Raw genomic sequence first — 25,152 nt, 5'->3', positions numbered from 1 at the left:
TTGTGTGTGTGTGTGTGTGTGTGTGTGTGTGTGTGTGTGTGTGTGTGTGTGTGTCTAATAATTCTTGGATCTTTGAGAGCAGAGAACAGAGTTCCATTGCAGAGAGCTGTCTCTTCATTTATTACTTGTTTTCCTTCAACTAAGACTTTTTGTATTTGATAATTTAGAACTTAGAACTACTTAAACCTAATTATCCTAAGGACATCACACAGCTGGCCGTAGTGGCCGAGCGGTTCTAGGCGCTACAGTCTGTAACCGCACGATCGCTACGGTCGCATGTTGTAATCCTGCCTCGAGCATGGATGTGTGTGTTGTCCTTAGGTTATAATAGAGGGAAACATTCCACGTAGGAAGAATATATCTAAAAACAAAGATGATGAGACTTACCAAACAAAAGCGCTGGCAGGTCGATAGACACACAAACAAACACAAACATACACACAAAATTCAAGCTTTCGCAACAAACGGTTGCTTCATCAGGAAAGAGGGAAGGAGAGGGGAAGACTGAAGGATGTGGGTTTTAAGGGAGAGGGTAAGGAGTCATTCCAATACCGGGAGCGGAAAGACTTACCTTAGGGGAAAAAAAGGACAGGTATACACACACACACACACACACACACACACACACACACACACACACACACATATATCCATCCGCACATACACAGACACAAGCAGAACTACTTATTAAATGCACATAAGTTATTAATTGCTAAAAAAAATTGATTTTTCACTCCTTACTGCTTCAGATGATGCAGCAACTCATTACCAGTGGGTGTGGTATCTACGGTGCTTTGAAACAATTTTGTGCACGGTACTGCTTGGTTATGCTGCTTGGAGGTACCAGCACTATGGACCGGCAAACAACAGGTTGTTGAAAATGATTGACAACAAGATTGATCGGGTGCTGGTTGCAGTTCTACGTATCAATAAGGTAAAGAAGTAAATAAATTTTGTCTTATACCTGGATCCATTGTTAAGCACTGAGTAGGAGAGGGGAGGAAAGAGGTGGGGTGTGGGAAGGAGTTTTGTAGATGGCTAGCAGCTTGGAAGGAGGCAACAGGAGTGTGACACATGGGCACCGCCGCCAGTAATTTTGTGCAACTCATGATGACAATGACGAGGAAGAGGGTATTGGGTGGGTGTGACAGAACTGAGGAAGGAGAGAGACTGCATGGGAGAGGATGTGAGTGCGTAACAGGTGAAGTTAAGATGGTGGTGGGATGTGGTAGGGGATCAGCAGAGGATGGAGCCAGCAGGATCGTGGGAACAAAGGATAACTCCCGTCTATGTAGTTCGGAGCAGCTGGTGCTGGGAGGAAGCATCCAGACGGCACAGATTGTGAAGCATTTTATGCTTGGCAACGCTTTCTGCCACTGGTAGTTGAATTGTGCCGCAGTTTTAGTGGCTGTCAGATTTACAGCTGGTTGGGGTTGTGCCCATATGGAGACTTGCAGCAGAGCCAGTACATAACGTGGCTGCTGTCACGGGTGGTCCCGCCTCTGATGGGTTGAGATAAACTTGTGAAGGAACTGGAGACTGCTGTTGTGGATGAGTAAATTTGACAGAACTTGAGCTTGGGTCTGTTGTTGTTGTTGTGGTCTTCAGTCCTGAGACTGGTTTGATGCAGCTCTCCATGCTACTCTATCCTGTGCAAGCTTTTTCATCTCCCAGTACCTACTGCAACCTACATCCTTCTGAATCTGCTTAGTGTATTCATCTCTTGGTCTCCCCCTACGATTTTTACCCTCCACGCTGCCCTCCAATACTAAATTGGTGATCCCTTGATGCCTCAGAACATGTCCTACCAACCGATCCCTTCTTCTGGTCAAGTTGTGCCACAAACTTCTCTTCTCCCCAATCCTATTCAATACTTCCTCATTAGTTATGTGATCTACCCATCTAATCTTCAGCATTCTTCTGTAGCACCACATTTCGAAAGCTTCTATTCTCTTCTTGTCCAAACTATTTATCGTCCATGTTTCACTTCCATACATGGTTACACTCCATACGAATACTTTCAGAAATGACTTCCTGACACTTAAATCAATACTGGATGTTAACAAATTTCTCTTCTTCAGAAACGCTTTCCTTGCCATTGCCAGTCTACATTTTATATCCTCTCTACTTCTACCATCATCAGTTATTTTGCTCCCCAAATAGCAAAACTCCTTTACTACTTTAAGTGCCTCATTCCCTAATCTAATTCCCTCAGCATCACCTGACTTAATTAGACTACATTCCATTATCCTTGTTTTGCTTTTGTTGATGTTCATCTTATATCCTCCTTTCAAGACACTGTCCATTCCATTCAACTGCTCTTCCAAGTCCTTTGCTGTCTCTGACAGAATTACAATGTCATCGGCGAACCTCAAAGTTTTTATTTCTTCTCCATGAATTTTAATACCTACTCCGAATTTTTCTTTTGTTTCCTTTACTGCTTGCTCAATATACAGATTGAACAACATCGGGGACAGGCTACAACCCTGTCTTACTCCCTTCCCAACCACTGCTTCCCTTTCATGTCCCTCGACTCATATAACTGCCATCTGGTTTCTGTACAAATTGTAAATAGCCTTTCGCTCCCTGTATTTTACCCCTGCCACCTTTAGAATTTGAAAGAGAGTATTCCAGTCAACATTGTCAAAAGCTTTCTCTAAGTCTACAAATGCTAGAAACGTAGGTTTGCCTTTCCTTAATCTTTCTTCTAAGATAAGTCGTACGGTCAGTATTGCCTCACGTGTTCCAGTGTTTCTACGGAATCCAAACTGATCTTCCCCGAGGTTGGCTTCTACTAGTTTTTCCATTCGTCTGTAAAGAATTCGTGTTAGTATTTTGCAGCTGTGACTTATTAAGCTGATAGTTCGGTAATTTTCACATCTGTCAACACCTGCTTTCTTTGGGATTGGAATTATTATATTCTTCTTGAAGTCTGAGGGTATTTCACCTGTTTCATACACCTTGCTCACCAGATGGTAGAGTTTTGTCAGGACTGGCTCTCCCAAGGCCGTCAGTAGTTCCAATGGAATATTGTCTACTCCGGGGGCCTTGTTTCGACTCAGGTCTTTCAGTGCCCTGTCAAACTCTTCATGCAGTATCGTATCTCCCATTTCATCTTCATCTACATCCTCTTCCATTTCCATAATATTGTCCTCAAGTACATCGCCCTTGTATAGACCCTCTATATACTCCTTCCACCTTTCTGCTTTCCCTTCTTTGCTTAGAACTGGGTTTCCATCTGAGCTCTTAATATTCATACAAGTCGTTCTCTTATCTCCAAAGGTCTCTTTAATTTTCCTGTAGGCGGTATCTATCTTACCCCTAGTGAGATAGGCCTCTACATCCTTACATTTGTCCTCTAGCCATCCCTGCTTAGCCATTTTGCACTTCCTGTCGATCTCATTTTTGAGACGTTTGTATTCCTTTTTGCCTGTTTCACTTACTGCATTTTTATATTTTCTCCTTTCATCAATTAAATTCAATATTTCTTCTGTTACCCAAGGGTTTCTACTAGCCCTCGTCTTTTTACCTACTTGATCCTCTGCTGCCTTCACTACTTCATCCCTCAAAGCTACCCATTCTTCTTCTACTGTATTTATTTCCCCCATTCCTGTCAATTGCTCCCTTATGCTCTCCCTGAATCTCTGTACAACCTCTGGTTCTTTTAGTTTATCCAGGTCCCATCTCCTTAAATTTCCACCTTTTTGCAGTTTCTTCAGTTTTAATCTACAGGTCATAACCAATAGATTGTGGTCAGAGTCCACATCTGCCCCTGGAAATGTCTTACAATTTAAAACCTGGTTCCTAAATCTCTGTCTTACCATTATATAATCTATCTGATACCTTTTAGTATCTCCAGGGTTCTTTCATGATTCTTAAACCAAGTGTTAGTTATGATTATGTTGTGCTCTGTGCAAAATTCTACCAGGCGGCTTCCTTTTTCATTTCTGTCCCCCAATCCATATTCACCTACTATGTTTCCTTCTCTCCCTTTACCTACACTCGAATTCCAGTCACCCATGACTATTAAATTTTCGTCTCCCTTCACAATCTGAATAATTTCTTTTATTTCATCATACATTTCTTCAATTTCTTCGTCATCTGCAGAGCTAGTTGGCATATAAACTTGAACTACTGTGGTAGGTGTGGGCTTCGTATCTATCTTGGCCACAATAATGCGTTCACTATGCTGTTTGTAGTAGCTTACCCGCATTCCTATTTTCCTATTCATTATTAAACCTACTCCTGCATTACCCCTATTTGATTTTGTGTTTATAACCCTGTAGTCACCTGACCAGAAGTCTTGTTCCTCCTGCCACCGAACTTCACTAATTCCCACTATATCTAACTTCAACCTATCCATTTCCCTTTTTAAATTTTCTAACCTACCTGCCCGATTAAGGGATCTGACATTCCACGCTCCGATCCGTAGAACGCCAGTTTTCTTTCTCCTGATAACGACATCCTCTTGAGTAGTCCCCGCCCGGAGATCCGAATGGGGGACTAATTTACCTCCGGAATATTTTACCCAAGAGGACGCCATCATCATGTAATCATACAGTAAAGCTGCATGCCCTCGGGAAAAATTACGGCTGTAGTTTCCCCTTGCTTTCAGCCGTTCGCAGTACCAGCACAGCAAGGCCGTTTTGGTTATTGTTACAAGGCCAGATCAGTCAATCATCCAGACTGTTGCCCTTGCAGCTACTGAAAAGGCTGCTGCCCCTCTTCAGGAGGGGCAGCTTGGGTCTATCAAAGGGATATGACCCATTTGTACTGTGTCTGTTTGCCCCATTTTTCCTGGAACAGCCAGATGTTTGATTTGCAATTTGCTGCACATCGCACAAGTACTCATGCTAGGTAGTGCCACTTGTGCAACTTGATCTACAATCTCGCTTTTTTTATGGTTAATGATTTGCACTGGTGATAGTAATGATTCATGTTCAGTGTGGCATCGTACCAAACCGAAAGTGGAATATTTATAGCAGCATAAAAAGTGAGTTTACTTTTGCCACTGGTTGTGGAGAAACTGTAGAATGTACATTACGCAAGTCAAAATTTTCTGTTGGACATGATGGAAGGTCTGAAATTGCGAATCATGTTAAGATGAAGAAATATCACGTGTGTTAGAACGAAAATGCACTTCATCATAAAATACATGGCGTAGTCCATAATAAATTTGGCAACCTAGGAAAAAAATCTTACCTGCATAGTGTCAGATGTTACTGAATTTTGCGTATGTTAAAATGAAGGACTAAATAGGAACACGTATTTTTTTCTTTTCTCCAAAAAAGTTCTGCTCCGAGATACAGCCCTCCAAAGATGGCATTGTGCATACCATTTTGAATGTGCAAAATTTGGAAAAAAAATTTAAAATGCTATATCTCTGGAACAGTTCTAGATATTTTGTTGGTTTTTTTTTTTATTTGAAAGATAATTAATTTATGATTGCAAAGAAATCCTCCATTTGGACTTGCCTGTCAAAGTTCTTTTACTATAGCATTCTGAACTTTTTTTGTAATTTATGGACAATTTTTTTAATTTATTTTTTTATTATTATATGCCAGTCCATAAAGTTTTGATTTTTTTTTTCTGTTGATTAGTTACCACATAGTTCTACATTCCCTGAAAAGGAGAGCTTCCACTTTTAGGTTGAATAGGTTTTATAAACAACTGAAATTTTTGCCATACGTAAAATCTGTTTATTGCCACGTTATCACATAACATGCTCATAAAAATCAAAACCTAGCCTTATTTAATATAATTTTAGTTTTGAAAGATGAATAAGACTCATTTTTACAGCATTTTAAATGGTTCCAAAATGTATGTGAAAGGTTCAAAGACTTATGGTTTCAATTTATACAACTTCTGTGCACTCTGTTTTGTACTGAAATTAGCTAGTCAATGAACTAAAAATGTGTTCCACTGCTTCAGTATCTCCCTTTAATATAGTGTGACGCCTTACTGTTAAACCAATAGGAACTGGAGCACTTACAATCTTCAAACCATTGTGAACAGGAAGTGAGCACTGATGGTGTTGCTGTCCTTCAACTGGAAACCTATATCCAGCAGCTGGTCCATGTGGTAGCATAAAGTTCACTACAGTTTCGTTTAACTCATAACTGGTGTTTATAATCTCTGCAATCGACCAGTCCCAGTCGTACACACATACCACAAACATCCCCCTTCTCAGGTTGTGAATCTAAATATTATCCTGCTGTTTCTGAGGTGTTGGCCGAACGAACAAAATTTCTTCTTTCTTGCTCTTTAAAGTGCGTCCAATATGACTTCACCCATCACTTTGAGTCCAGAAATGTGTCTTCTGGATTCCTTTCACAGAAGTAGTTTGTTTGGACTATTTTTCTTTTTTCTGCTCATGGAATTCTTCGATTTCCTCTTTGGACAAAGAATAAGGGCTGTAGGTATGTAAGATTTCATGACTCTCCTAAAATCCTCAGCATTCTGAATCACAGTTGTATTTGGTCTGGAAAAATTATGTTTTGTAGCATGGTGCTTCAGCAGGCCGCCTAAACAATCACAAGGGCCCTTCACGTGACCAGTAGCACTGTATACCCAGTCAGTTGGCACAAGCGATTTACTCAATACAAACAACTGGTAACAATTTTTAAAATGACTAGGAGCACCATCAGAAATAATGATGGTCTTCTCTGCCCATGTTTGCAGTTGAAGAATTTTGCGCATTACTAGCAAAGCATGTGCTGAGTCATGTCCTGTGTCAACACATAACTGCAACACTTGCGGTCTGGTTTTGAAAATATGTCCCTCCTGTAAAAATTGAAACCTGGTCATTATTCCAATGATACCCTTGTACTTCTTGTGAGAGAATTACATACCAGTTCTCAACAAAATCGCAGTGAAGCACTAAATGTAGTTCTTCAGCCTGTACACAGTCTTTCACTTTAACAATACGAAGTTGTTGTTGCAATTTCTTCATATGCTGGTGTGTTACTGCGTTCACTGACCATTTACCAAGTTCATCAATGAAACTGTCAAAGGCAACAATTTTCTTAATTAGTTTTTTTCTCCCATGTCGCATATGTAATTTCTGCAGTTATTTGCTACATCTACCAGGCCAAGTGTCTGTAAAGACAGTCCTCCCTTTCCAGGACAGTCACCACATTCTTGAAACAAACAAGTCTCTCGCTTTACGTTACAGACTACTAATGACTCACATGCCCAACCAAGGTGTTATGTCACATGCTCCAGTAAGTGCTTCAAAGTTACCACACAAAATTCTCGCAGTACACACGTAAACAGATATCTCTATGTGGATGTGGAACTACCCACTTAGGTTGTAGTGCATAAAATTTCGATCTTTCAATATGTGAAGTTGTATAGGTGCTCTTATAAATTGGAAAAGTTTTTTTAATACTGTGAGTCATGTACCTCTTCACTTTCACACCTTTTTGACCTTCAACTGTTACAGTTATAGTGTCTTTTTCGTTGGCACTCTAGTGAGAACAGTCCTATTTATCTTCCAGTTAAAATGACTGCACTATTTGCACTTGAGCTGATTCTACAGGATGACCATAATAGGGATTGCGTCTTCCAAAGCCTCCTTTTACAGGCCTCACATTTCTTGATTTGTCTACCATGTACTTTGATAATGATGGAATGTGGTTCAAAATTGTTTTCTTTGAAAATGTGTCGGGAATAATATTAAAACTCGCACCTTTTCACTGTAGGATGCACAATATTCAACAGCTGAATTTGATATCTGCGAAAAATTCCTCGCAAGGGTGCTTTGGTTCATTTTCGTTTGAAGATGGAACTTTTACTTTGAAGAGTGTGGTCAGTTTTGCTGTAGTGTATTCATCCATAGCTTTAGTAATTCCTCTTCGCTTTCTTGATGCATAGAGCTTATGACACGACTTCAGTGACCACGTTTTCTTAGCAGGACTAACACCTACCTCTGTAGTTGATTGATTCAGGGTATTTAATTCTTCCTCTATTGATGCAAAATCTGCACCATGGGAGGCTTCATGTTGTTCAGATACTATCATTGTTGTTATTCTGTCAAAAAATTTAGAACACAAAAAGTCGTCACTGGAAACATCTTCACTTTGAAACAGGGTCTTCAAATGAGAACACTTAATCCCAAGCTGAGCAAAGTCTCATTATTATTATTTCTTTCTTGTCTCAGACGTTATGTCTGGTTAAAAATGGAAGGTGACGTGGACCTTGATCAAGCGTGACTTCCTTTTAACTGTACGGTATATGTTACATTGCATTTAGGAACTTTCGGGTAATTGAAATTATTATTATTATTATTATTATTATTATTCTCATATACATGATGTCACTTACCAATCGAAAGCGCTGGCAGGTTGATAGACACACAAACATACACACAAAATTCAAGCTTTCGCAACCAACGGTTGCTTCATCAGGAAAGAGGGAAGGAGAGGGAAAGACGAAAGGATGTGGGTTTTAAGGGAGAGGGTAAGGAGTCATTCCAATCCCGGGAGCGGAAAGACTTACCTTAGGGGGGGGAAAAGGACAGGTATACACTCGCGCGCGCACAAACACATATCCATCCGCACATACACAGACACAAGCAGACATTTGTAAAGGCAAAGAGTTTGGGCAGAGATGTCAGTCGAGGCGGAAGTACAGAGGCAAAGATGTTGTTGAATGACAGGTGAGGTATGAGCGGCGGCAACTTGAAATTAGCGGAGGTTGAGGCCTGGCGGGTAACAAGAAGAGAGGATATACTGAAGGGCAAGTTCCCATCTCCGGAGTTCTGACAGGTTGGTGTTAATGGGAAGTATCCAGATAACCCGGACGGTGTAACACTGTGCCAAGATGTGCTGGCCGTGCACCAAGGCATGTTTAGCCACAGGGTGATCCTCATTAGCAACAAACACTGTCTGCCTGTGTCCATTCATGTTACAAATAAGGTGATACCACAGCAGAGTGTATGATGCAGAGGTAAACTTCTATGTCAATTAAATTTTATCAATACAGTTTGTGTATGTTTTTTCTTTGATTGTCCTAGAATTTTTCCAAACTTTTTGAAAGTCCTGCTTTTTAATAAAAAAGGTTGCTTGATGGTTCGTTGATTTGGGGGGATGGGACCAAACAGCGAGGTCATTGGTCCCATAAGATGAGGGAAGGAAAGCGGCCGCGCCCTTCGAAAGAAACCATCTCAGAATTTGCCTGAGCCTAAATCAGGATGGCTGGACACAGGTGTCTGTAAATGCCACTGTTAATACATACTGTAAAAATGGCTGAAACTGCTTCCTGATGCCTTGTGACACACATGTGGACTACTTCACTAAAAATTCTGAGAAACGGGTTGTTCTTAATGTTTTTCACAAGTTTACAGAGAAAGGTCCATCTCTAGCCTTACAGCAGACAGCAGAAATGACGTCTGAGTTTACTGGAATTTGTATGTCTAATGTATTGTATGTGCGGAAAGAATAACAGAATACCGTCAAACTTTCTGTTCCAGGAAAGATGCAAAAAGTCAGTTGTGTGGTCAGAGGTGCATGCATTGTATTTGAAATGGTAAATGACGACGACTTACCCACTTTTAAAAGGACAGTATCTTACAAACTATTAAGAGACACTGATTTACAGTTTGAAAATAGGAAACAAAGTAGTATAATAAGGCAGATATGATATTTCTTTGTGGAGGAGGCATTATCTTAGTCAGATTTCCAAATTTAGGCATGAGAAATGTAATACTTACTACCATGATGAGACTTGGGTCAATGCAGGACATGTCACACAAAAAGTATGGGCTGTTACAATAGTATGAAAAGGATAGTTGCTACTCAACAGGTAGCGGAGGTGCCGAGTCACAGATAAAGCGACCTTTCGGCCAACAAGGACTTTGTTGAAAATAGACAACATACGCACACATACATGTGCAAACGCAATTCATACACACATGACCACAGTCTCTGGCATCTGAAGCCAGAGTACAAGCAGCAGCGCATGATGGGAGAGGCAGCTGGGTGGTAGGGGTAAGGAGGAGGCTGGGATAGGGAGCGGGAGGGATAGCAAGGCAGGGACAGTAAAGTGCTACCTGTGGGAGCTTACAGTGACAATGTGGAAAGAGTGTAGTGCAACTAGGTGCAGTCAGGATGTTAGGCAGAGAGAGGAGGAGGGGGGATAGCAGAAAAGGAGAGAAGTAAAAAGATTGATGGACTAGACGCCTGTGTAGTGCTGGTGTGGGAACAAGGTAGGCCCGGGTGGGTGGATAATGACTAACAAAGCTTGAGGCAAGGAAGGTTATGGGAACATAGGATATATTTCAGGGAGAGTTCCCAGCTGTACAATTCAAATAAGCTAGTGTTGGTGGGATGGAACCAGATCACACAGTCTGTGAAGCAGTCATTGGAATGAAGAATTTCTTGTTGGTTGGTATGCTCGCAACAGGGTGATCCAGTTGTTTCTTGGCTGCAGTTTTTCGGTGAATATTCATGCAGACAGACAGTTAAATGTTGGTTGTCATGCCCATGTAAAATGCAGCACAGTGGTTGCAACTAAACTTGTAGATCACATGGCCAGTTTCACAGTTAGCCTTGCCTTTGATGGGATATGTGACGTTTGTTACCAGACTGGAGCAGGTGGTGGTGGTGGTGGTGGTGGTGGTGGTGTGAGGTTGTATGGTACAGGTCTTGCATCTAGGTCCATAACAGGTATATGAGTCATGAGGCAAGGGTTTGTGTAGGGATGTACGAGGATATTGTGTAGGTTTGGTTGATGGCAGAATACCACTGTGGGAAGGATAGTGGGTTGGACATTTCTAATTTCAGGGCATGATGAGAGGTAGTTGGAACTCTGGTGAAGAATGTAATTCAGTTGCTCCAGTCCTGGGTCATACCGAGTCACGAGGAGAATACTCCTCTGTGGCCAGATAGTGGGAATTTGGGAGGTGGTGGGTGACTGAAAAGATAAGGCATGGGAGATCGGATTTTGTACAAGGTTGGGAGGGTAATTACAGTCTGTGAAGGCCTCAGTGAGACCCTTGGTATATTTCGAGAGGGAATGTTCGTCACTACATATGTGATGGTCACAGGTGGGTAGGCTGTATGGAAGGGACCTCTTGGTGTGGAATGAGTGGCAGTTGTTGAAATGGAGGTGTTTCTGATGGTTGGTAGGGGTGAACCAAGGCATTTGTCTAAATTTAAAATGGGGGAAACCACAGAAAACCATTTTCAAGGTTGCCGGCTGATGGAGCCGAACCACCTCACCTCCTGAATCTTTGGAAAAACTGGATGTTGTACATTATCTTCAAATAAAATAAAATGCATCTCGACAAAAGATGGAATATATATTTGACATTGTGTCCTTTTTTTTCCTCTCATATTGCATGTTTCTCCTTTACTTGTTCATGTTTCATCATTTGATAGTGCATGCATATTTTAAGATTTAATTGTGCAGGAATTCTTGGCTTCTGTTACTATAGTATTACAAGAGAGTAAATGGATTTTGAGCAAAAGGGGGTGGGGGCACAGCTGCCTTGGACGAATTGAAGCCGATTGCTGAAAAAATCTTTTAGAAACAAGATATAGAACTGCTCTTTCCAAACCCCAACTTTCCATATTGGAACAGCTTTCCCAATATTTTGCCATTTGAGCTAATAATGATAGACTTTTGAGCAAACTTTTTAAATAAATATCACCATCACTGTTGGGGTGACATTTTTGTTGATCAACTCGATTTTCCGGTAACATAGGCAAATCCAAGTGTGTTTCTGTGTATTGATTTTAATTTAATGGTATTTGTTATGATGTTTACTGCTTCACTGTCTTGTGAAATTCTGAAATACTGCAATACCAATGTTCTACCAGTCGCCAAATAATGACTATTGCTAACATGAAACAGTTATAGATAGGTAATTAGGCTGTTTTAGTAATGCATACACAGTTTTAACTTTCATAATGCTAATGGACAAATCAAATTCAGTTTTCCTCCTCTTTCCTGTTACAAACGTATCCGTAATTAAACAGCATATGGCACAAAAGCAGTAAACGGCAGCACTTACATTAAATTTAACTGTAAGAAAGAACTGATTTCATAAACAAAACAATAACTGAACCGAAGAAAGAACAGCAATGTACAGTAGTTGGTCTTAGCTAATGTACATATAGGCAATAGCCGATAGTGCTATCAATAGTTTAAATCTATCAGTGGCCTTACTGACTATCGGTAGTACATGTCTTTTTCATTGTATGGTTGAAAATCAAAATATAACCATCTTTTATGTGTGTTTTTTGCCACTGCTTGATAAGCAGATTTTTTTATCTATCTAATTAAGTAATTTTGTAAAATATAAGATGCAATGAAAAAGTGCCTATCCTAAGGCTGTCCAGTCCAGAAACGGTATGTCACTCAAGAGGGGACCTTCTGGGAGGTGCATTGAGCTATGAGCTCCCATTTCGCCTGCTTATAGTGTGGGTAGGCACCTATCGCACCCTAAAATTGTAGGTGCCAATGCAGCCACCTTTTTTTTTTAAAGATTGCCTGTTAAAGTTTGGGCAGCTCTTAATATACAGAAAAGTTTCACTGTTGTGGAAAGTGAGCGAGTAGCTAAGTGGAAAGCGAGCGAGACTCCCATCCAGGCGACCCTGGTTCAAGACCCGTCCATGCAACTTTTGTTTCCTTCTTTTTTTTCCCCCCCAAATGCCTGTTTTAATTTATAATTAATCATGAAAATTCTGCAAGGAATTGATTAAAAAGAATTACAAGCCGCTATAAATCAAAATTACACATTCAATGTCAAATTTTGATTCAATCTTTTGCATTTTTTTAAAAATTATTTTAACAGGAAATTAACCGTAAAGTAATTTCTTGAAATATTTTATTATTTTTCAATTTTTTTCGTTGTATTTTTAATTTTGTTCCGTTGAGGTAGGGTATATTAAAAAAGAAAAGAAAAAACAACGAATGAGGGATTAAAAATTATGTTTCATTTAGTAGAAAGTTAATCGATATTTCCTATATTTTGACAAGTACATTCCGACGGATGATACTTGGTATAGAAACAATCAAAACATTTGTACTTTCGACACCATGAACATTGTATGAATGCACATTCATTTTCGTCGGAATCACATCTGTATTTTCTCAAGTCCACAGGAAACGCCACTGCATTGACGTTATGGAATACTTCTTTTTGCGATGGATCAAGCTTCGCGGCATGCCAGGCATATTTGTAACAATATTAATGATGAACTTGTAGTATATCTGAAAATCCAAACAAGCTATCCGAAAATTGAAAATAATGCTTTATTCACATACCTTATCATATTTTTATTTATCAGAGCCTGCAGTTGGTCATGTACCAGCGAATGAATTTTTACCATGTCCTCCCTGGAAGTGAATTATACGTTGTGTTGCAATAGGTACGGAGCATTTTGGAAGTGGTGAATGTAATTCTTTACTTGGTGATAAAAATATAAATCGCATGGATGACAAAACAGTGTACATCGTGGTGGTATCACTGATAGAGTACAAGTTGGTAGGCCATCTTCATCATTGAATTTCATTTGATGCAAGTTCATGGAGGTTTGCCCACCCCACGAGTCAACGATGTAGAGGAATTGATTAATTTCCACGTATGGTTGAATTACTTCATCCAAAAACTCTTCATATGTTTGTTTGTGCAGTTTTCCGGACTTTGTCGATGTTATGTAAACATTCTGGTATTTCTCCATATATTTGTCAACGTCTTTTCGTATTCAGGGGCCGAACGTTCCAGTCACTTCTTGCAGGCAGATACTTTAGGCAGCAGTTCTCTAGACAATGTGATTGCGTATTGCGCAGTATATGAGTGCGTCAATTTAGTTATTTGTCCCACAGCAATTTCGGTGACTTTTTCACCTTTGTGGGACAAAGTGCACCTGCTGCTTATTTTATAGTCACATCCTGTTTGATCTGTATTTATGATATAATCAGGGTTGAATCTCATGATTATATTAATTGTTTGCTGCTAATATTTCGTAGCGATTTCCAGAAACAAATCTAAAGTTCTCTTGTCTTTCTCGCTGACATATTGTGTTACATGCCATTGAGATTTCTGATGCAACAATTTGAAGCGACGAACCCAAGATTCCGATGCTTTGAAGTCAAAATTTTCATCCAGAAATTGAAAAGCAGCAGCCATTGCCCAATGTTGGAGCATCCGTGTTGTTACGAGAGGCGTGCTCTCTGGTCTCTCGCCTCGATAAACCGGTCGTAAACATACGAATTGATTACTTCCAGTTTATCATTTCGCTTCCCTCCTATTGTGACTTGGAATCTCCGCTTTGACAACTGGGTTTTGCTTTTCAATAATCTCATTGAATGTTTTTGTAACATTTTCAATGACCACGTTGGATGAAGTTCTGCCATCTCCACAGCCTTGACTTTCACTACATATGGGATTCTGGTCCACTCATTCCATCATCTTCTTCATTAGAATATGAAGAAATAGGTGTTATTTCTATTTTTCATTTTTTCCGTGCGTCACTTCCGTCGTGGCTTGTTTCGGAAGGACTTGCAACATCTTCATTGTCGGAAAATAACACTTCTTGGTCAGTGAATGTCATAGTCCCGTATCTGTCTAGAAATCATTTGAACATTTCTCTGCCGATTAATGAAGATCGTTCAGTGATGTTGGAGCTCGCTGATTCCAGTATAAAGTTGTTTTTGATAAGTAACTGCCGTAGACAATGCATTGCGTCTGTTAACTCCTGCCGTTCTTCGTTGTTAGGTGCAGCCCACCAAAAACATCCTTGGTCTTCCACCAGATTTTCAATATTGTCAAAATTACACTCACTGACAACTCATGAACAACTTACACTTCGCTCCATTTTAAAGGATAAACGTCTGCACACTTCAAAGCCAAGCCTTCAACTGACGAGAAACGTTTATTCGGCAGTTATAACCATCGCTACTCATGTACACAGACAGTAGAGTCCTTTTATTTGTGGAACGGCAGGTACAAATAGAGTAACATCAACGTTCACAGACCATAAACAGGATTAGGCGCGACGATGCGTCAACGATCTGACAGGTATAAAATTTTCTAGGACACTGTCCCAACATTTGTATGATGGGTTTATGATTATTTTTGAAGAAATAGTGTAACAACTTCTCTCAGTTTTCATGTAAATAGGCAAATTTATGTATGCCAATGTTTTAATCCCAGTTAATTTCCTGTTAAAATAAAAAACAAAACGCAAAGTATTGAAAGAAAGTGTGACATTCAATTTGTAATTTTGATTTATAGAGGCTTGTAATTTTTTTTAATCAATTCCAAATTTTCACGAGCAATTATAAATTAAAACAAGCATTTGAAAAATGAGGACACAAAAGTAGCATACACGGGTGTCTGACCAGGGTCGCCTGGATGGGAGTCTCGCTCACTTGCCACTCAGCTACTCACTCATTTGCCACAATAGTGAAACTTTTCTGTATATAAAGAGCTGCCCAAACTTTAACAGACAATCTTTCAAACACGAGGCCGCATTGGCACCTACAATTTTAGGGTGTGATAGGTGCCTACCCATACTATAAGCAGGCGAAGTGGGAGCTCATAACTTGATGCACCTCCCAGAAGGTCCCCTCATCAGGTAATAACACACACACACACACACACACACACACACACACACACACATGGAAAAGAACTGGAAATCTTTAGGATATCCAGAATCTCACATTGTGACGATGAATGCGGTAAATATAGGAATGGTTGGAGAAATGCCAATTAACTATACAATATCTTCCAGCTGCTTCAAACAAATTGTAACAGTTGGAAGCAGGGAGCACAATACTGTTCAGACTAATCCAATTTGTTGATGGGTCAAAAACAGATGAAGGTGTTGGGCCAAAGGTATATGGGATACAGCCTAGACTAGTGGCTAAAATATTCTAGGCAGAGAAATATCCACTTTCATTATGTATATGGAGGGTAATGTACATAGATGCTACAAGGATTATGCCAATTACATTCATTTGGACAGCCAAGCAGCTCTGAAATCTCTATCATCCCCTCCTATGAGATCAAAGATCATTGCAGAATGCCGTGAATCCCTTGTGGGTACTGTAATGCAACAAGGAAACCCTGCTCCGGTCCCTGGTCACTAAGTTAACTGTCAGTTAGGTGACAATACAATCTGAACTACGTAGCTGGCTCAGAAAGCAACACACAGAACTTTGGATGAAGATCCAAAAACAAAAACATGCCAAACTAATGATGCTGAGGACTTTTTTAAAGAGAGATTCTGTAGTCCTGGGCTTGAAGAAGAATCAAATTAAACTCTTGGTAAGTTTAATGATTGGGCATGGGAACTTTGAGAAACATTTATACACAATGTGAATAGAGAAAGAAGTCCCAAAGCGTGGACTGTGGTATGGGGGATGAAACTGCTCCTCATTTAATCTTTCAGTGTGAAGCACTGAAGGCCAAAAGACACAAAATATTTGACTCACTATTTCCTGAAGGCATTTTGTTGAACAAAGGCCTAGTACAGTACCTCCTGCTACTCTTTAGGGCAATTGTCTGGCTGTACTAGAATGACAAGAAGAGATGCAACACATAGTTTCTGTGCAGACTACACTACAGAGAGTTAAGACCATTGTTGTGACTCTGCCTGATTGGATCAAATCAATCAAACCATATCTTACATTTCTCTAGCCAGCAAACAACGCCTATTTTTCTTTTGGTTATCAGTGCAACCTGCAGTCTGTATAAACCCAGTAATCAGAAACTTCTGTATTAGTTCCTTCATCAGTGAGGGAGAAAGGATAGTGTGGGGAAAGAGCGCGCGTCATTCGAAGGTGAGAGCTCATAGCAGTTGGCTCTCTCTCATCCTGAGTGCTGGGTGACCTGCCCTTCTTTTCTAAACAATCCCTCTTTCCTCTCAGAGGAAGGAACAAAAAGTTTCGCCTCCTAAAGGTGAATACTGGCATGCCATTCCTGATGCCTCAAAATTTTATTGTAGATTCACCTTGTTTTACTCAATAAATCATTCTCATTAAGGTTAAGGGAATTCTTTTCTAGTCTAAAATACATTGAGTTTTTCTAACTCTGAAGGTATAAATGTGCTTAAAACTGTGTTTTGTATTTAGGTGAAAGGACCACTTCAGTCAACATGTGTTAAATGTGGACACAATAATGGAACATATTCGGATAATGCCTATTACAACATAAGCCAAAAAAAAGAAAAATCACTGCCTGGGATGTATGAAAATAGTAAAAGGTATGTGGAACTGTCTTACAGACATATTTCTTCAAAAATTTGCCCTTCAATCATCGGTAGTGGTAATATATATGCTCCACTTCACTGTGTGACTGAAGGGATACTGCTCAACTGGATTTTATAAATTTGTCTTGACTCGTAGCATCTGCTGTTACTGGGGGAACGACAAATTTTCAGTACTGTACAATGAAAATTATGGTGAACGAATACCGTGTAAATGAAACCGAGTAAAAAAAAAAATGTAAATTCCGTGTAACTGAAAGAGAATTAAAAACCACTTAGATGAAATGTCAGACATTCTGCATATTTTTGTGGATGATGCTCTTGATTGGAAGGAGATTCCAACATCAGACTAGTGAAATGTGGGAAGACCTGCAGAGGAATGACCATTCTTGTAGGGACTGGCAACTGTAAACCACTCTCAAAATCAAACCTCCACTTTCATTTACTACGTTCAAGTAAGCAACGATCTCTTTTCCGGTGAAAGATCATCTTTTAAAGTACTGTCAGTTGCTGTCAACTGAAGCTTCACTCAAGAACTGCTTTTCAACACAAAGATATGTAACGAGCAGTAACAGTATGTTGTCTCTGTGTGTTCACTTTTGCATTTATGAGACTAATCTACTCTGAGTCAGTTGCACAGTATTCTCTCTTCAGTGACGATAAACAGTTGTAACTTTCAGAGTGCAGAGATAAGCAGTTGTAACTTTCAGAGTGCAGATGTGATGTGTTTTATTGTTATTATTATTATTATTATTAAAATGAGCATAGATTTTTGCAGCAACCTCGAGGTGGCAGCATTGTTTCTTTAGCTACATGATGATGAAGTTTTCATTTGTCCCTCACACTGTGGAAGTTTTTATAGTTTTTTGTATCTGTGTACACGCCAATTTTAATTTTGTTTGTAGCATTAACTGTCACTGAAGTTCCTCCTTTTCACTTACCGTTAAAAGTACCTGAAGATTAGCTTTATGAAAAGGTAAGTTCAGAAAACTTAAATTTATAGACAAATGTGATGGCCAATACTTAAGTTCTTGAGGTGCAACTCCCAGTACTAGCAAGAGCTATTCACAACAAAAAATATGTAATAGCACTTGCCACAACGGGGGGAAAAGAGTTGGTTGGGGACGGTTGAGTATGATGGTAGGTTACTCACAGTCCCTGTAATCTGGTAGTTAGTACTTGACATTTCAGGTTTAAAGTAGCAGCATTATCATGTCATGTAGCATGGGCAGCCACGCAGTGCATCACTCTCTACAGCAGTAGAAAATTGTTTGAAGCCTGTACCTTTCACAAAAATAAAGTAAAAAAAAAAAAAAAAATCACATTCACATACTATATAGATCTCTGCAGTGTGTCTCAGCACGTCAAAAATCTGTTCTCAGTTTTAATTAGGGCATGAGTTTATATTAATTACTTTGAAACAAGCTACATTTTCCCTTTTGTAAACAGTTTTAAACTTACAATGTTACGTCTCAAAAACTATTGATCTGCCCTCATGAAGTTACTGTCAAACCATATCTTACATTTCTCTAGCCAGCAAACAATGTCTATTTTTCTTTGTTGCCTTTGTGGGCATTTTATCTTGTATTACCGAATGATATGGAGTGTTATCTACAACAATTGGAGTTTTTTTGTTAAGTTTTGAAGCACAGTGTCTTCAAATCATTTCACAAAAGCTTTGCAGTTCATCTCTTCATGGTAGTCAAAGGTCTTGTTTGAACTGAATAACAGTCACAATTATTGTCTTTCCTATGCCAATCAGACCTGCTATACTACTGCTTTTGGTATTGTCTGTCCAGGTTTTTCTTAAACCCACATTCACCCATGTTCCACAAAGACAAACGATACTGCCAAAATTTGTCCCTATTAATTTCCTAAGAAAGCTACAATATTTTAGCATTCCATTAATAACTTGTGGCCAGAAATAGGTTGCAGGTGAATCCTAAGGTTTTCATGACTTAGTAGCAAGGACAATTTACTACCCTGAAATAGATCCACTGCTACAAGGGTAGAATGTAGCTTGTTGACCGTCAGATACTCCTTCCTTGAGTAGCATCTTCCAGCAAAAGAATAGAGCTTTGTAAATCTGTAGTGTATTGGGCAGCAGACTTTCAAAAGGGTCTTACAGTAAACATTTGTATTGACTGACTGGTCCCCATTGTGGTAAAAAATGCACCAGTGGAATGCTGCATTTATCCCAAAGTACAGTATGCTTGACTTATTGAGGTGTCAGGATTTGCTCATTTTTAGTCTTTACTGATGATGCAGTGTGCCGCCATTTCGTTGATTGTTCTTTTGATTGAGGAGTTCCATAAGTGAGAGAAAAATTGTCAGCACCTTTGTTGTAATATGTCTAAAGGTAAAGAACACTGTCTCGATGCTTTTTCTTGTCTCTCTGTAACTGTTTTTGTCACCAAACAAGCACACAGTTCCTGAAAATTCCGTTTTTAAGAAAGAAATCATATTGCAATTTGTACAAATTTCTGAAAAGCTGGATACAGTAAACTCTCTGTTTTCCTTTGAGTTCAGCTGCATGAACCATTTCTATGTTAACCAAACACTTTGTTCGTCTTCATACAGTTCAGCATGTCTTAAGCAACTGCCGTGCATGCTCTGAACTATGATTGTAGTACTGCTGCGGAAAGTGACACAAATGGAAGTTACGAGGGACACTCCAAAAGAAATGCACACTATTTTTTTTTTTAATCCATCTTTTATTCTACATGTTTGAAAGTTTTACAGTGTGTAGATACATTCTTTAGGAACAATATTTACATTTCAAACCTTGTTCCAAGAAGAGAGTCTTTCAGTTTCCCAAATGGAGCCAGGTCAGGGCTGTAAGGTGGGTGTTTCAGTGTTGACCATTCGAGTTTTGTGAGTGCTTCCATGGTTTTTTGACTGACATGTGGACGTGCATTGTCATGCAACAGCAAAACATCCTGCTTTTGTCGATGTGGTCGAACATGACTCAGTCGAGCTTGAAGTTTCTTCAGTGTCGATCACATATGCATAAGAATTTATGGTGGTTCCACTTGGCATGATGTCCACAAGCAAGAGTCCTTGGTAATCGAAAAACACTGTAGCCATAACTTTTGCAGCAAAAGCTGTGGTTTTGAAATTTTTTCTTAGGTGAATTTGCATGATGCCACTCCATTGATTGCCTCTTCCTTCGTCTCTGGCGAAAAATGATGGAACCATGTTTCATCACCTGTCACAATTCTTCCAAGAAATTCATCTCCACCATTCTCGTACTGTTCCAAAAGTTCGCTGCATACTGTTTTTCTTGTTTCTTTGTGAGCCACTGTCAACATCCTGGGAACCCACCTGGCACAAACCTTTTTCAACGCCAACACTTTCAGTATTCTGTAAACACTTCCATCCCCTATCCCGAAGTAGCGTGACAATTCGTTCACTGTGATGCGTCTGTCAGCAGTCACCAATTTGTTAACTCTCTACACATTGTCTGGAGTGTGTGCAGTACGAGGCCTGCCGCTGCGAGGACAATCCTCAATATTGCCGTGCCCGCTTTCATCACATAATCTGCTTGCCCACCGACTAACTGTACTGCAATTGACAGCAGCGTCTCCATACACCTTTTTCAACCTCTTGTGGATGTTTCCCACTGTCTCGTTTTCACAGCACAAGAATTCTATGACAGCATGTTGCTTCTGACGAACGTCAAGTGTAGCAGCCATCTTGAAGACATGCTGTGACGGCGTCACTCAAGGGAACAGGTTGAACTAAGTTTGAAAACGAGTGGGAAGGATGTATCTGCACACCGTAAAACTTTCACACATGCAGAATGAAAACTGTATTTTTACAAAGATAGTGTGCATTTCTTTTGGAGTGACCCTCGTACTTTCTGGTCCTACCTTGTATTTTGGTCAAGGGTCAAACATGAACTGGTTTGAATTACTGGTGTTCTGCCCAGTTGTTGTTCAGCCACACTGGGAAAAAACAGAGGTATCTCATAAACAGGTATTGTATCATGCAGTCTAGAATTGTCAATAGACTTAAAAGGCAAATGTCCATTCATAACATTAGAACTTTCTGTAATGTCAGTACAAAAAATTTTGGACACTTCCCATGTGTTTGGATGTGTATGCACTTTTCTGTTATGGAAATATTTGCAGAGCACAAACTATGTATAATCTTTAATTATTGATGGAAGTGAGATATGTGCAAACATTAAAGCAAACACACATTTCTGCAGGGAGGAAACTGAAGACAAGCCAAGCATTTTCTCGCAATCAGCATATGCACCTTTCCTGCCGCAACATACTCCAGTGGCAGCAGACAGCCCTTCCACGACCCGTTGGGCTAAGGCTGACTTCACTGGGTCCTTTGAAACCCGCTACTCCAGGCGGTCCAGTCTGCCACGCCGGAGTCCTACGCCATTTGTCGATGCCCAGCAAGTCGTGGCACCTCCGCCACCATATGATTATGTGGATTTGAAAAGCGAGGCTAGAAAGGACACCACAGCTGTATGTTAACTTGTTTTTCTCTACTGTGCATGTCTGTGTCTATGAACAGTGTTTCATTGCATTGTCTGGAAGTATGTGTTCAGAGTTTGTCCATAAGTATAGCCTTATACACAATGAAACCCAGAACTAGAGCCCATTAGAATCCCCTTACCCAAAACACACACACACACACACACACACACACACACACACACAGTTTATCAGAGGAAGTTATGAATCCCTTGTTCTTCCCTAAAAAGGAAGTAACAGATCTGATACTAACACTTGTGGCAGATGTTCCAGGCTGGGATTTTAAGCTGCAGCCTCATTTCTCACAGGCAAGCATGTTACCATCTGAGCTACCTGAGACTCTTTCATGAACCATTCTCACATATTCCCTTCTGGCAGCATTTGTCTCTTACTTTCCAAACCTCACAGAAGCTCTCCAGCTTACCATTTATACTGGAATCTAAATATTGTTTTTTTTTCCTGCTCTTATATGTGTTTGTAAGCAGTATCTATAATTTTGCATCTTGAGGGTCACACTACTGGCCTCCCATTCTGCTGAATGAGGCGATGTAGTGGTAAAGTGTGGGGTCTGTTCCGGAAGGGTGGCAGTTCAAATTCTCATCTGGTCCTTCAGTAACGCCTCATTGGTTATTCGATCTAATACTCAGCATTCTTCTGTAGCACCACATTGTAGAAGCTTCTATTATCTTCTGGTATGATCTGTTTGTTAGATACATTTCACTTTTGTACAAGGCAATACTCCAGGCGAATACTTTCAGAAAGGACTTCCTAACACTTACTTTTTTTCCTTTGCTAACAAATTTCTCTTGTTCTAACAACTTACAGGAATGCAGCTGGGTGAACGCTTCAGGGAACTGTGGACATTTCAGCAGATGAACACCCCACATTGAAGGCACAAACACGATGAGAGCATGCTTCTACAGTACTCTTTTCGTATGTGTGCTTTGAAAACCTGCCAAATTATCGGAAGTTGTTGAAGTGTTGGCTGCATTCTCATAAGTTGTGTGAATATTTTATGTACTGGGAGAAACTCAAGTTTGACATATTTCTATTTTTCAGAAACGTTTTTCTTGCTATTGAGAGTATTTCATTTTACATTCTCTCTGCTTCCACATTCAGTTATTTTGCTGACCAAATAACCAGTTAATGTAGTACTTTGAGTCTCATTTCGTGATCTAATTCCCTCAGCATCCACGGATTTGTTTCTGGCTATGACAAGAGTAGTCCTCACCTGTAATCCAAATGAGTGATTTTAACCCCCAAGTTAGAACTACCAAGCTATCAAGGCTATGTTGGCTAATGTTACATTGCCAGATCAGTCACTCCTCCAGACTCTGTAATTATAAAAATGCTGTTACCCTTCTTCAAGAACCATAAGTTTGTCTGGCCTCTCCACAGATATCTTTCCATTTTAGTTATAGCTGTCTGTACCATTCAGGCGTGCAAACCACACACCTTGAAAACATCGTGGTAGCGCAATGTAATTGTGGTTTCGTATTGTTTATCTTTTGTTCAGTTGTAAAATTTTCTCAGCGTGTACATTTAGGAATTGGCAGTAATACCTTACTTTTTCTTGCAGCCATTGACAAGAAGAGATTTTTACACACCAGAGCGTGAAACACGCAGCAGTACGGAGGTAAAGAAGGCCGTTGTGCGAATAGAACCACTAAAAACTCAAGTATCGTCCCCGACTCCACAGAGCCAGGCACCGCAGACGCCACAGCCGCCGCGGCGACAGACACCGACAAGGAAAGTTCGTCAGGCAAGGAGTGATTCTGAACAGAAAGCCCTGCAGCCCAGCTCAGAGTACAGTCTGCGCAGCCACAACAGGGACACGGGCTCTATAGCTTGAGTTTTAACGTCACAGCAAATGGGATTGTGTCACATTTTCAAAAGATCTGAGTACAATTTTTCCTTACCTTTAGCATGTGGTGATGTTCTTTTGCTGTCCATTCCCAATGACTTGACGTCATATATCAGCTATATACAGAGGTCATAAATATATTATACATAAATATGTCTTTAGCAGGAATGATTAGGATGTCAGCTCGCAGAACCATGCCCTTGGATCAAATCAGCTGAAGTGCATTTTTAATACTTTTTGAGTTGGTGTTATTGCACAAATGCATGTAGTTGTTAATTTTGTTACATTGTATGGTACGTAAAGAATATATTAATTACAGAATTTTTTGTACTTTAATACTGAGATATCGAAACTCCCATTTTCTGCTTAAGTGGCAATTAAGATAGTATTGTTCTGAACTGTTGATATGTAAGCCTGCATCACTGTTTTATATATATTTGCTTCTCAGAATTGACTTGTCCTGTGTTCTCGTGTATCTGCTTTAAAATGTGAGAGTTCAGAATACTTGACTAATTTTTCTTCTGCATCAACAACATTCTAAAATGTTCAAATGTTACAACACTGTAAAGATAAATATACACCACAAATAACTATATTTTTTATCTTTCGTCTAAATAGCATTAAAGTGAAACATAAGTTCCCAAACTATTGTTTACTGCAGTTGTTAATAATCTCTTATTTTTCTGTTCTAACAGAAGTATCTTGGTAGTTTAGCGTATAAGACTGATTCCTAGAGATTAAACTAATTGTCATTCAGAGCAGGAATGAGTGTGTAATTTTTAAAGTAATTTGCCTTCTTTCTAAATTTTGAAGTAAATAGGACTTTGCTTTGATTCTCTTACACACAAATTTATAGTATGCAAAATAAATCTCAACCATGTGATCAATTACTGAAACTGTGATAGGAGCAGTTTTGATGTAAATAAAATAAGCTAGGAGATACAGTGCCTTCATATTTCTTGACTGATGGAAGAGATGAATTGGTGAGTCTGCATGAGCATGCATTGTTATCTGAAATTAAATCCTCCTTGACATAAGTGTGATGAGGCAACCAGAACACCAAACTTGCAACAATTACCATTTGGGACAATACTGTTTTCACAAATCAGAAATTGGGGTCACAAACAGCAGTCCACCTCTTCTTAAAGTTCAAAATATTTCGTACTCGTCAGCACTTGTAAATCTTTGAAGTGAATTCTTTTTTGAAGTGCACCTTACTGCTTTAAGAAATTGGAGCCCATGCAATGACCTTCCAATGAGGTATTTTTTTCAAATTAACTTTTTACCTGAATTTTAAAATTATGTTGCTTTTCATTCAAAGTTAATTACTGTTTATATTTATCCTTAATGTAAAATAAGAGAGACAGTTTGTACACTTCGTTAACAAGTCCGGCCACACGAAACGGGCCCTAACCAAATCACTCGTTCCATAAGACAGCAGTATAAAAATTCAGTGCTTTATTTGTTCAGTTCATTAAAATTTAGTGGGAAATTGTACCTGATGGCCCTGAACTAAAATTGCAAAATGCGAAGCAAAACAGTCTGTGCAAACCTACACTAGTAACTAGTATAC

At 39.6% G+C, this 25,152-nt stretch overlaps 1 protein-coding gene across 2 annotated transcripts in view; it reads left to right on the top strand.

Moving 5' to 3' along the window:
* The window catches only part of LOC126425014 (uncharacterized), a 124,506-nt gene extending 100,591 nt beyond the window's left edge, over positions 1–23,915 (top strand). For both annotated transcript variants that reach the window (XM_050087922.1, XM_050087921.1), the window contains exons 6-9: positions 750–934; positions 17,089–17,219; positions 21,436–21,706; positions 23,295–23,915. In XM_050087922.1, the coding sequence (XP_049943879.1) occupies positions 750–934; positions 17,089–17,219; positions 21,436–21,706; positions 23,295–23,567 (860 nt within the window). In that variant the 3' untranslated portion in view covers positions 23,568–23,915. The remainder of the gene's footprint in view (positions 1–749; positions 935–17,088; positions 17,220–21,435; positions 21,707–23,294) is intronic.
* Positions 23,916–25,152: the final 1,237 nt, after the last annotated feature.

The sequence above is a fragment of the Schistocerca serialis genome, chromosome 10, assembly GCF_023864345.2.
Source record: "Schistocerca serialis cubense isolate TAMUIC-IGC-003099 chromosome 10, iqSchSeri2.2, whole genome shotgun sequence".
In the NCBI taxonomy this organism is placed as follows: domain Eukaryota; kingdom Metazoa; phylum Arthropoda; class Insecta; order Orthoptera; family Acrididae; genus Schistocerca; species Schistocerca serialis.
This window is presented reverse-complemented; position numbering and strand designations above follow the sequence as displayed.